At 50.3% G+C, this 11,651-nt stretch overlaps 3 protein-coding genes across 3 annotated transcripts; 1 reads left to right on the top strand and 2 right to left on the bottom strand.

Moving 5' to 3' along the window:
* Positions 1-614: 614 nt before the first annotated feature.
* On the bottom strand, positions 615-5,496 carry LOC123093754 (uncharacterized). Its single transcript, XM_044515799.1, has 11 exons — positions 5,306-5,496; positions 5,158-5,219; positions 4,168-4,251; positions 3,940-4,044; positions 3,741-3,848; positions 3,493-3,564; positions 3,341-3,391; positions 2,749-2,811; positions 2,482-2,606; positions 2,024-2,219; positions 615-1,465 (listed from the first exon to the last, which is right to left on the bottom strand). The coding sequence occupies exons 1-11, from the start codon at positions 5,394-5,396 to the stop codon at positions 755-757; spliced, it is 1,668 nt and encodes a 555-aa protein (XP_044371734.1). The 5' UTR covers positions 5,397-5,496; the 3' UTR covers positions 615-754.
* Positions 5,497-5,687: 191 nt separating this feature from the next.
* On the top strand, positions 5,688-6,995 carry LOC123093756 (50S ribosomal protein L5, chloroplastic). The gene is made up of 3 exons (XM_044515801.1): positions 5,688-6,036; positions 6,125-6,325; positions 6,485-6,995. Exons 1-3 carry the CDS (start codon positions 5,743-5,745, stop codon positions 6,815-6,817), a joined length of 828 nt encoding a protein of 275 aa, XP_044371736.1. The 5' UTR covers positions 5,688-5,742; the 3' UTR covers positions 6,818-6,995.
* LOC123093755 (probable polygalacturonase) lies at positions 6,948-10,047 on the bottom strand. The gene is made up of 6 exons (XM_044515800.1): positions 9,809-10,047; positions 9,428-9,703; positions 8,409-8,529; positions 8,136-8,310; positions 7,917-7,987; positions 6,948-7,801 (listed from the first exon to the last, which is right to left on the bottom strand). Exons 1-6 carry the CDS (start codon positions 9,836-9,838, stop codon positions 7,119-7,121), a joined length of 1,356 nt encoding a protein of 451 aa, XP_044371735.1. The 5' UTR covers positions 9,839-10,047; the 3' UTR covers positions 6,948-7,118.
* Between the last annotated feature and the right edge of the window lie 1,604 nt (positions 10,048-11,651).

Here is an 11,651-nt window from a genome sequence, read left to right on the forward strand (position 1 = left end):
ATGTGGGGTCAAGTTTGTTTGAGAGATTAAGTTTAGGGGATCTCTGCTCGCTGAGATAAAGTTTAATCCCTAAAAAAAACTCTTTTGGATAGGGAGAAGGTTTGAAGGATTAAGTCTAGGGCATCTACTAGAGATGCTCTTATATGAACAAATTTAAGAGAACGCATGGAACTCTTGTTTACATAGAAATTTGACTTTTAATATGTATAGCTTTGTTAGAGTAAATCTTGTAAAAATTACTTTAAGATAATACATACTCCCTTCGTCCGGAAATACTTGTCATCAAGTTTTATTTACATCTTTTCTTTTATCCATTTTGATGGCAAATATTTTCAGACGGAGGGAGCATATTTTAAAAAATGGAAAATATATGTTTAGAGGAAGATCTTCAAGAGGGCCGTCTTGTCTCAGGAAGTTGGGGATCCTGCAGGGACAAGCTCTCAAGTCAAGTGCTACTGTAGAATCCATAGTACGGAAGGAATGACACCAAGTCCAGAGGACTCAGGACCAGTGGCAGCTAGTCAACACAGACTGGACAGAAGAACGTATTCTGATCCATAGCAAATTGCAGTTGGTTTGACCATGACATAACATCCTTCAGACACTTGCAGGCATAAAAAAATAACATTCTTTTAGTATACAACTGCCACATTCATTCCTTTTAGTATACAAAAACATTCATTCGGTACACCAATGCAGGAAGGTAAAACAAAACCTGCAAGTTAACCATGAGATGCAGGTAAACACCAATGTATCACACTTCAAAGTACAATATGGAAAGCGTTACATTCCGGAAAGCACCGCAAACGTCATTGCCACGGAACCAAGAGCTAATGATACCATTGCTCTCGTGCACTCCATTTATCCATTTGTCCACGAGCCTGAAGCCCTGGGCCTCTGCGGCTGAGAGGACCGAATCCTCGTCAACACGACGCTGGATGTAGCAAAGAATAAGGGCTGCCTTTGAACCAGCATCGCCACCGTCAGAAATCAGTGCCCTAGCAGTCTTGAAGAGAGGAAGTGTAGCATCAGGGTTGTAGGTCACGTCGGTGCCTATTATGCAATCGAAGCCTGCACCATCACCAGAAAGCTCTCGGACTGCCTTCACGTCATCTTCGTCACCCCAGAATAACTTCCTAATTGAAATTCTGTTGAGAAGTTCAGCCTCCAAATTTGAGGAAGTGTTCTGTCTGAGAAGATCAAGTGATTCTTCATCCCCATCGGTGGCTACAACAAACTGAGCAGAACTGGCAGCAACCATTGAACAGATGCCAGCTGAGCCACAGCCCATCTCCAGCACCCTTTTGCCAGCGACTATGGAAGGATTCTCTGCTAGAAGACTGCACATGAACTGAGCTGATTCCCAGAGCATTAGTCCAGTTGATTTGCAGGTGTGCTGGTATTCTTTCGCGAGCATTTTTATTTTGAAGTCGTGACCCTTTGCTTTAATCCTAATAATTTGTGCCTACAAGTAATTAAAACACATGTTAAGTTCAATTACTTCACAAATAATAGCAGTGTTAGAAGTTTACATTTAACATAAACAGGAAAAGATGTCGAAATTCGTGGCCGAAAGAAACTCAATTTAGCAGTACTATTGGTCTTGTGCTTGCCATAATTTAACTGAAACCCCACTGTAAATACAGTGACTAAAGATGAACAGTGAACGCTATGTTCACAAAAAAAAAGAGAGCACAGAACTGCAGTTGCAATAAAAACTAGACTAACAGCTGAAGCTGATTGCACGCATTGCCAAGTGCTAACCATCGAGTTCTAAATTAAGGCTGCAGATCAACGAGGATCGCCAGCAGTGTTTGTTGTTTTATATATGCCATGTATCCTAATCCAGCAAACCCAAGTGAACGAATTAACGGTAGTGTCCTTGCTTTAGATGGGGCAGGGAATAGAACTGGAAAAGCCTTTGTAGCCTTGCCACATGCTGGTTAGTTAGCGGTCATAGTTGACTCACTTTATCCAAGATTTCTTACTTCGGATGTAAAATTAAAAACACCAACAGTTTTACCTCATTAAGATAGTGTGACGTTCCAAACATATTGCTAAAATCCACAGAAAGGTCAATTTCTTCCCTTTCGCTCTTGTTATGAGACATGCCAACAGCTAGCTTATCATCCTTTCCTTCACAAGTATTGTGGTCATGTTGATTATTTGGACTTGGAGGGCCAGCTGGGTTGAGGGTAAACGTAGCTTGGATCCAATTCCTAAGTAACATAAACAAATATATAAGCATTTCAAACATTTGCACAAAAGATTGAAATAATCAGGGAAGATAAATAGGAGTGTAACAGATGTACAATTAGTTTTTAGGTTCCTCGTCAAACTTCCCTTTTTCTTCTAAAAATCTTACAGAAGTATCATTGTTTAAAGTGAATCATATAATTAACTATTTTTAATTAGTTTAATATCAACTGATGCAATAAATAAAAGATAATATCTGCAGTACAAGCAAAAAACCACGATCACCTGTTCATCACCAAGTCTAGTGAACGGTTCTCGACCTTTTTGTTGTGTACACAAATTTCCTCAAGAGTAAATCCACATTTTGAGAACAAATCCACCAGGTACTCGTTTGAAAAGTAGTACGCACGCTGCATGGCACCGACAATTTGGAGATTAAGTCCACTGTGCATTCATTTGAAAACTATGGGTGGCCCACGGAATATATTAATGTGAGTTTGTGACATTTTGTAAACCTCTACTACAGAATATGTTTATCTGCAGTCCACTCACCGTGCCATCACCTCTGACATAAAAGTTCTCACTTATTTGCTGGCCTTTGGACATAAGCCTTTCCTGCAAATATGTACAAGATCATAAGACACCTACATACATAATGACTTCAGGCTTGTCGGATATCATACAATTAATGGTCTTAAAAGGTAGGAGTCTTCCAAAGACGCTACATTAGTGGATTAGTTATCCTATAAGGCTATATAACCTGTGCATCATGATCACTTAAGGGGAGACATGGGTAAAATAGGAAAGTTGCATACAGGGATACCTCAACGAGAAAAGAAAAAAAAGAAAAAAAGAAGTGAGTGCACATTTAGAAATGATAGCCAACAAAAGGCAGACACGAGGAGGTAATTTCTATGTTTGAAGCAAGTTGCCAAAAAGAAAAATCATAGCTTAAATAACTCGAGCCAGGCAGAGGGAACTCATGTGTCCTGTCTAACATATCAAAACATCCTTTTCAATACATGACCTTATATGCTAAGATGTAAGCTTACGCTGCCAAGAGAGGGCAATGAATATATTTGTAGAAGCCAGAAAATGGCATGTCCTAGTGTTGTTTCTCAAAAAGCACAAAAGAAAGGCGAACCTGAGCAAGGTCACCGAAGGCATAATCTCGAAAGAGTACGCGGCCACCATGCTGATACAGAATACACGGGTTCAGTTTCTTAGGTCATTAGGAGAACATCTAAGAAATGAAAAACTTAGGGTCTCATAGTTGGAAGTAAAAGGAGTACTTACTTTGAGGATATTTCTGACGTTCTGCAGAACTGAAGGCATTTTATCTGGGGCAACTGCAGATAGCATAAATATCTACTTAATATGTTAGTTGTACGCTCACAGGTCTGACAATAAATGTGAACAGACACTATCAAGTATTGTGCAAATAAACATGTAAATATTTAATCATTGTGACAGTAAGTGTGAACAGACACAAAAGTATTGTGCAAATAGACATGTGAATATGTAATCAGAGTATAACATGTTACCATTGTCACAAGGTCAACGGAGGACGGCTCCACAGCCTCTGTCAGTTGTTCTGATGTAATATCACATGTAAATGCATTAACATGGTCAGGTCTGAAGTCCTTGTGTTTCTGCATGTATGATTCAACCAATTTCTTCATCAGTGGGAAACAACTGAGCGCATGGGCTAATGATTCAGCTATGGCAGAGAGAAATAACTACCTTAACCAAATCGACAGCTCGTGAAGAAAAATCACAAGCATGAACAAATATATCCGGATATGTAGCCAACAGTGGAAATATTGTATTCCCAGCTCCACAGCCAACCTACAGAACTTTGAACCTATCATACTCATATTATGCAAGCAAGAAAACAACAACAAAGTAAGCTAGATGCAGATATGAGGTCATCTGCAGCGCACCGTAGGCTCAGATAATCAATGTCCATACCTCCAAAACAACCATATTTCCTCCATCTTGGGCTTCAAAGTACTTCCCCCATTCTTTATCCAAGTAGTGTCGGTCTTTGAAGAACTATACAAATGAATGGACACAAATCAAATGCAAGACAAAATAAATATAAACCAGAAGGCATTTGCACATCGCATACACTTGCAACAGAGGTTTACAAATGGAAGCGGCATGTCTGATCAAGATTAAAGAGTAAAAAAAAACTCAGCGGATCATTGGACGTAATGTTCAGTAAGAGCTATGGCAAGATTCCTTTTTACTGTTGAGATATATGCCACAACCATTAAGAAATAATAGGTCAACAAGGATGGCATTTCGTATACTAGAAGAAAATCAACTGAAGTGAAAACCCAAGATAGCAAAAAAACTGTACTGAATCGCTCTGATACTCTGCAATGGTTCTGCATTTCTGTCAGAGCAAGTCTTTCGTTTCTGGATAGTATCAACGACTGCACACTATTAAGCCACTGGTAATTAACATGTAACTGAGGGGCTTCCCTCCTGCACATCCTCCTCAAAACTAGAGTAAACCAAGGATCATAACGAGCAAGACTGTATCAGTAACCAAACATTGTGGCTGAAACAAAGAATCGCAAGATTCAACTATTTCATTTCTGTTGCCAAATTCAACTAGTTTTTTCCTGATAAAAAGAAGCCCACACGGCTCCCCAATATCATTGCTGAAACTGGATGTCGCATACCTCACCTAGCCACCACAAGGTCTTATGCAGTCACAACTCACCCTCTCTCTGCCACAGCCCACGGCACATCCTTCTCAAAGCAAGAACTAGTGCAGAACTACAAGATAACCAGAGCTACAAAGCTACTAAATCCTGAAGTACAGGATAACACAGACCAACAGCACTTCTTCCCAGCGACAACTGAAGCTTACAGATTCAACTATTTCACCTGGCTCTAAGGAAGGAAGCCACGTGGGGAGAAGTGGGAAAGTGGGGATAGAATCGCAACCTTGTCCTCGTGGCGCTTGTAGAAGATATCCCAGTACCTCCGCGCATCCCTCTCGTACTTCTCTGCACGAGAACCAAACTATAACAACAGCGTGGAAACAGCGGAGGAAAGAAAAGGGGCGGTCTGAGCTCGCCCGCCCGCCACAGACCTTTCCAGAACGGAGTGACGGGCCTCCCGGAGGAATTGGTGTTGGTGGAGGAGGAGATCTTCGGGGCGCTGTGCTGCTCGCCGGCGGCCATGGTGGACTCAGCTCCGAATCGGCGGCGACAGATTTCCGCTCCGGGCCAGGGTTTCGAGGTTCCTGGCGCTGGCACGGCGCGGATAAGGCCGGGCCAAGACGGAGCCGACCAACTCGTTTGGGCTGGACCGACAATTTGGCCCAGAAGTAACGGGCCCAGTGTAATGATCACTTTGCCTTATCGGAGGCCCAGTTGCAGTGAGAGGGAGCGTCCAGCCACACCCATTTTGCCTCCCCCCCCCCCCCCCCCCCCCCCCCTCAAAAAAAAAAAAACCCATTTTGCCTTATCTCGTCATCCATAAAGCCCTCTCAGCTCTGCCATCCCCCGCTTCTCCCCGCACGCTCCGATGGCAGCCACGGCGGTGACCCTGCCCTCCACCTCGCCGTCGCCCTTCCCCGTCGCCGCCCCCTCCGCGCGCCGCTGCCTCCAGCTCCACCGCTCGCCGGCCCCCCGCCGCGCCGTCCGCGTCGCCGCCTCCGCCGCGACCGAGGCGCCGCCCAAGCCGCCGCCGGCCACCCCCTCCGGCATCATCCTCGTCGACCCCGCCGAGGCCCAGAAGGTGCACCGCCTCAAGACCGTCTACGACACCAAGGTCATCCCCGTCATCACCGAGGAGTTCGGCTACACCAATGTCCACCAGGTAGTGCCCCCCTCTCCTGCTCTGCTCTGGTTGTGCCTCCATTTCTTGCGTGGATTCTTGATTGGTTGATTCTTCTCGGTTCTGGTAGGTGCCCAAGCTGGAGAAGATTGTGGTGAACTGCGGGCTGGGGGTGGATGCGGGGAACAACAAGGGCCTGGAGGCCGCCATGAAGGACCTCGCCTCCATCACCGGCCAGTACCCCGTCAAGACCAAGGCCAAGAACTCCGTCGCCAGCTTCAAGATCCGCGAGGGCAACACCATTGGTATCGCCGTCACGCTCCGCGGCAGGGTGAGCCCTCTCTGTCACGCCTGCACTTTGAAATGCACACGAGAGACAGATTGGTACTACATGAAATTTCTAGCAGTTTAGAATCTTGCATTTCAGTTAAGCTGTAGTATCAGAGATAGTTGTCGACCTGGGGCTCAATTTCACCTTTGGTGGATGTAGGTGATGTTCAACTTCCTGGATAGGCTCATCAACCTTGGGCTCCCTAGGACCATGGACTTCCTAGGTGTCAACCCCAACAGCTTCGACGGGCACGGCAACTACACCATCGGCCTCCGCGACCAGGGCGTGTTCCCGGAGATCCCCTACGAGGTGGGCGGCAAGAAGAACGGTATGGACGTCACCATTGTCACCACCGCCAAGACCGACAACGAGGCGCAGAGGCTCCTCGCGCTCCTCGGCATGCCATTCGCCGAGAACATCAAGTCGGACCAGTTCAAGAAGAAGAGGTTGAAGCGCCACCACTTCATGAGCAAGGGCAGGGGAAGGAAGTGAAGATCGAGCTTTGTTGCTTCCCACTCTGTCAATTGCGATCCTTTTGCATAGTTTGGTTTAGATATTTGATGATACTTTTGCTGCCTGTTATTACTTGCTGTTCATGTTGTATACCTACTGCCACAGAACAAAATGGAAATTTTTGCTTTGGTCAGGGTAAATTCATTTTGGGAGTTCATTCCATTGCACACATGTGTTTATTCTGCAGCATTTTCAAACTGCTTGACTATACTAAGACACAAAGTACATCATCTGTTTGGTTCTAACCCTGGTGGCTATAACATCCCATACGCATGATATATCAGTAGGTACATTTGGGCAGTTCAGGCGGACCGATGACGAGCTCTTCCTCCGGGAATGTGCAGGGCTTGCCCTCTGCCCCAAGCTCCGGGCATGGCTCCGGCGAGACGCCGTATGCCACTCCTTGGACATCAGTGCAGTTCCATTGCAGCTTCTTGGCCTTCGGAGCGAGCTGTGCGGTGACGTTGGACATGCATATCCCGGTGTAGGGGTCGTTGGGGATGCCCTCCATCCTGCCGGCCATGGTCACGTTCTCGGCGAACACGTCGCGGTAGTTGATGCCGGTGACCTCCGGCAGCGCCTTGGGGTCGGACGAGTTGTCGGGGTGCTGGCCGTAGTTGCCGGTCATCCAGAAGACCCACTTCATGGTGTGGAGGCTGAGGCGGCGCACGAAGACGTCCCTGACGAAGCCGCCCCTCCCCACGCCGGACTTGATCCTGACGGCCGACTCAGTGTTGATGGCAATGTTGTCCTCCACGCGCACGTCCTGGATGCCGCCCGACATCTCGCTGCCGAGCGCGATCATGGCGCTCGTCGGGGAGATGCAGGTGAGCCTCCTGACGACGATGTGCTGGCTGGGCATGTTGAACTTAATGCCGTATTCGTCCCAGCCGCTCTTCACCGCGATGCAGTCGTCGCCGGACACGATGTAGCAGTCCTCGATCTTGACATGAGACGAAGAATCTGCACAAGCAATGGCAGTTCACAGGCATTCAGATTCAGAAACACACACTCATGTTTCTCATGAAGAACACTGCTGGATAGTTCATCATACTGAAAGTGTGACTGAACTACTTACCTGGGTCGATCCCGTCGGTGTTTGGCGAGTGGACCGGCGCGAGAATCGTGACACCGCTGATGGTCACATTGCTGCTCAACACACAGGGCATGCCAAGCAAGGTGAGCACGATGGACACATGATCGAACAACCAAGCTATCAACTACGATCAAGCTGACATTGTGTGTGTGTGTGTGTGTGTGTGTGGATTCTTCAGAGAGAGAGATGGTGTTTTCTTACGTGCAGTAGGTGGGGTGGAGGTTCCAGGAGGGCGCGTCGACGAAGGTGACGTTGGAGATGATGATGTCGCGGGAGTAGAGGAGCTCGAGCAGGTAGCCGCGCGTGTAGTGGAGCTCCTTGGCGTGGAACTTGTCCCACCACACCTGCCCCTGCCCGTTGATGGTGCCATTGTGACCTGCAAAACGTTTCTTTATGGTCATGTCTCTGCAGCTGCTACCAGTACAGTAGTAGTAGAATTTTTGCTCGTCGGTTTGTAATGATCTACTATCTTACCGGAGATGATGACATCGGTGAGGTTGGATCCGCCGATGAAGTTGCTGTACCTCGGGCCGGGCTCGTCCCTCCCCCTCCCGTAGGACGGCAGCGGCGCTATCAGCGGCCAGTCGTCCAGGTCCTGCACGGACAAACAGGTTGGGTTTGGGTTCACAAGTCAGTCAGATAGATCACGAGAGCAATGCGAGCGACAGATGCATCCACACGGGGCGATTCGTCAAGGGCGTCAGATCACGGACGGGATGAATGCAGCCAAAGAAAGGTACTGATTGAATTAGACGGCGATGGCATGCATGGAATTTTCAGAGAGAATTCTCGTAATTTTCTCTTGTTCCCACGGGCCACAGGTACCCGATAAGCGCATCAATGTCGGTGGTCAAACGGTCCGTGCTAGTATTAGTAGTACTAAGCAACTTTGGTGTACATGTAGTATTCAATAACCACCGACCGACTCGTTCTCTCATGGCAATTGGCAGCGACCGGTGAGGAGCAAGGTGCAAGGACATGGTGGCCGGCCGGGTTTGTTTGTCCCAGCAGCTTAATTAAGCGCCGAAATGTTACGGCCTCCTGCCCTAAGCCGTACCTTGAATCGTGCAAGATAACACTGACGGTCACAAAAGGGGCATGTAATGGTGGCATTTAGCAAGCTAGTAGGAGTAGTAATTAGCATCCTCCTATTTAGAGTAGGGAGGGAATCAATTCGCCATCACGAGCACGGGGACGACAGATGATGATGCCATGGTTGAAAAGGAAGGAAGGAAGCGACAATGGTCATGGCGATGGCAGGGGACCCCCAAACCAGTAGCCGCTGCCCACTCCGTCCCTGGACCTTCGTCCCTACGCAAGCGGCCAAGCGCCTTTCCCACCGGCGGCCCCGTGCTGTGCCGTCCCGTCCGTCACCACCGCACGTCGTGCCACGGTACGTAGTAATTACGAGTAATTACTACCCGCCTTATTACGACTAATTAATCCCACCCACGGGTAACTGAAGAAGAAGATCGGGACGGATGGATAATCACCTGGGATGCGAGGATCTCGGCGCCGTAGTGGAGGAAGAGGGTGAAGTGGCTGGTGAGGTTGAAGGGCCCCGTGAGCCACCGCCCCTCCGGCACCACCAGCGCCGCGCCGCCGTCGCCCGCGCGCCTGCCCAGGTCCGCCACGGCGCTGGCGAACGCCGCCGTGTTGAGCGTCCTATCGTCCCCCACCGCCCCGTACTCCGTGACCCTCCGCACGTGCTTCCGGCACCCCGCGCCCCCCGCCGCGCACAGCGCCAGCGCCACCACCGCCACCGCCACCTGCAGGAAGGAAGGAAGGAACCAGACCCATCCGTCAGTCCCGATCCGCGCCGAGCAAAACCATAACCATAGAGGAGATTTCAGAGGGACGGGGGGCTCGGTTACCTGAAGCGCCGCCGCTCTCCGTGCGGCCATGGCGACTGTCGAGCGAGTCTGCTGCTGCTGCTGCGCGAGAGCGAAGTGGATTGGGGACGGGGATGAGACGGTGGCGGAGTTTATATAGAGGCAGGGCCGAAACCGACCGACGGGGGAAAGAGGTCACCGGCTCTCATGTTGCTGCCTAATCCGGCACGCCAGACGTGGCGAGGGGCGAGTGCTGCGCGGCGCACGCGTATGCACGCCTACGAGCGTGACCGCGGTCCACCGGGGTCAAGGCTCACACGTACTACTACTCCTACTTTTTTTTTTTGAGAAATACTACTACTCCTACTAGTAGTACTACGCAAGTGCTTGCCGTTAAAGCGGCCTGTGGCACCGCACGCGTTCTCTCTGCCGAAGCGATTGTTTGGGGTTGGGGCATCACCACCACCACCACCACCACCACCACCCCATCATCCATGGTGATCCGAGCTGCCTTGCAAGGGGAAGATATACCCCAATCAAAGGGAGATTTCTGCAGCTCCAGTTGAAGAGTGCAAGCAAGCTGCGTGCATGCGTCCTACCCTACGGTGCCGATTCGTCTTCAAAGCAACTTCAATGGGGCGACCCATTTCGTCCGCCACCGTCCGTTTGGGTCGGCGCGGAGAGAAAAGACGGCCCAATGCGCCGACCCAAACGGACGCGCGTCCGCTTTCGTCCGCCTGCCGACCCATTCTCGGTCCATTTTTGAGCCGGATTTGCGTCGGCGCGGACACAAGACGGACGCGCGCCCTCGTCCTCTCTCCACCCCCCGCGCGCGCACCCTCCACCGCCTGCTTCGTCGCCGGCGCCGGCGGCCATTTTTTCAATGAAAAAGGATACATAAATAGTTTTTGCGTACACAGATAAAAGAAAAAAAAATCAACTACTCGTCGGTTTCCGACTCTGACTCGGTAATATCCTCCTCCGACGTCTGAATATAGGCGTCATCAGCCTGCTCGTCCTCGAAGTCCCACCTCGATGTTTCTTGCAGCTTCAGTCTCAATTGAGCGGCCTGCTTCCGCGCACGATTGCCCTCTCGATAGGCGGCTCGCTCCGTCCTTCCCGCCTTCCTCTTCGTCCTCCTCTGCTCATAGAACTGAAGTTCGTCGACGATGTCCTGCGGGAAGCGTTCGCGCCACACCACCAAGGCTTGCACGTCCATCTTGGCGATGGCGAGGCGACGATGCCGCCTCCGGTGGGCGCAACAATCCTCGTCGGTGAAAAGTCGCGGGAGAGGCGCCAGATCCTGCGCCCGCTGGCTCGAAACGTCGGGAAAATTCATCTCCCGACTAGGCCGCCGAAGGCGCCACACCGCCACGTCTTACGCGCGGGCCGCCTGCTCTGCGGTGTCGAAGGTGCCGAGGATGAGGCGTTTCTCACCAAACAAGATCTCGGCGGAGAAGGCGGCGGAGGGGCGCTCGCGGACTCCGCGAAAATCTGAAGCGCCGATGAGGCGCATCGACATGGTGGCGCACAGGCGGCGAGGCTAGTGAGAGGGGCGAGACGAGTGGGCGACAGACTGAGTGTGGAGGCAGCGCCTTCTTATAACAAGCGCGCGAACATTTCCCGCGCTCTGGAGTGCCAAAGCCAGCGCGCTAGGCCGATTTTCCCCCGCGCCCGCGAACCTTTCCCCCGCGCTAGCATGGCCGCTGGCATGGTCTAAGCGCTCGCGGTCATGAAATGGGTCGGCGCGTTGGACGCGCTGCCGACCCAAATCTAAAAGAGGGCGGACGCCGTACGGGTGGCCGATCCGAACGGACAAAAAACGGACAAAAGCGTCGTCCTTTTGAGTCGGCCCGTTGGAGTTCTTAGGGCATGTACAATGGAG

The sequence above is a fragment of the Triticum aestivum genome, chromosome 4B (genome assembly GCF_018294505.1).
Source record: "Triticum aestivum cultivar Chinese Spring chromosome 4B, IWGSC CS RefSeq v2.1, whole genome shotgun sequence".
Taxonomy (NCBI): Eukaryota; Viridiplantae; Streptophyta; class Magnoliopsida; order Poales; family Poaceae; genus Triticum; species Triticum aestivum.

Coding starts and splice junctions, on each gene's coding strand:
- LOC123093754 (XM_044515799.1), bottom strand. CDS start 5,396: ATGGCCGCCGGCGAGCAGCACAGCGCCCCGAAGATCTCCTCCTCCACC. Junction 3,849..3,939: donor GAGCTGTCGATTTGGTTAAG/GTAGTTATTTCT, acceptor TCATACATGCAG/AAACACAAGGACTTCAGACC. Junction 2,220..2,481: donor CTAGACTTGGTGATGAACAG/GTGATCGTGGTT, acceptor TATGTTACTTAG/GAATTGGATCCAAGCTACGT.
- LOC123093755 (XM_044515800.1), bottom strand. CDS start 9,838: ATGGCCGCACGGAGAGCGGCGGCGCTTCAG. Junction 8,530..9,427: donor CCGAGATCCTCGCATCCCAG/GTGATTATCCAT, acceptor TTGTCCGTGCAG/GACCTGGACGACTGGCCGCT. Junction 8,311..8,408: donor CACCGATGTCATCATCTCCG/GTAAGATAGTAG, acceptor AACGTTTTGCAG/GTCACAATGGCACCATCAAC.
- LOC123093756 (XM_044515801.1), top strand. CDS start 5,743: ATGGCAGCCACGGCGGTGACCCTGCCCTCCACCTCGCCGTCGCCCTTC. Junction 6,037..6,124: donor GCTACACCAATGTCCACCAG/GTAGTGCCCCCC, acceptor CGGTTCTGGTAG/GTGCCCAAGCTGGAGAAGAT. Junction 6,326..6,484: donor CCGTCACGCTCCGCGGCAGG/GTGAGCCCTCTC, acceptor TGGTGGATGTAG/GTGATGTTCAACTTCCTGGA.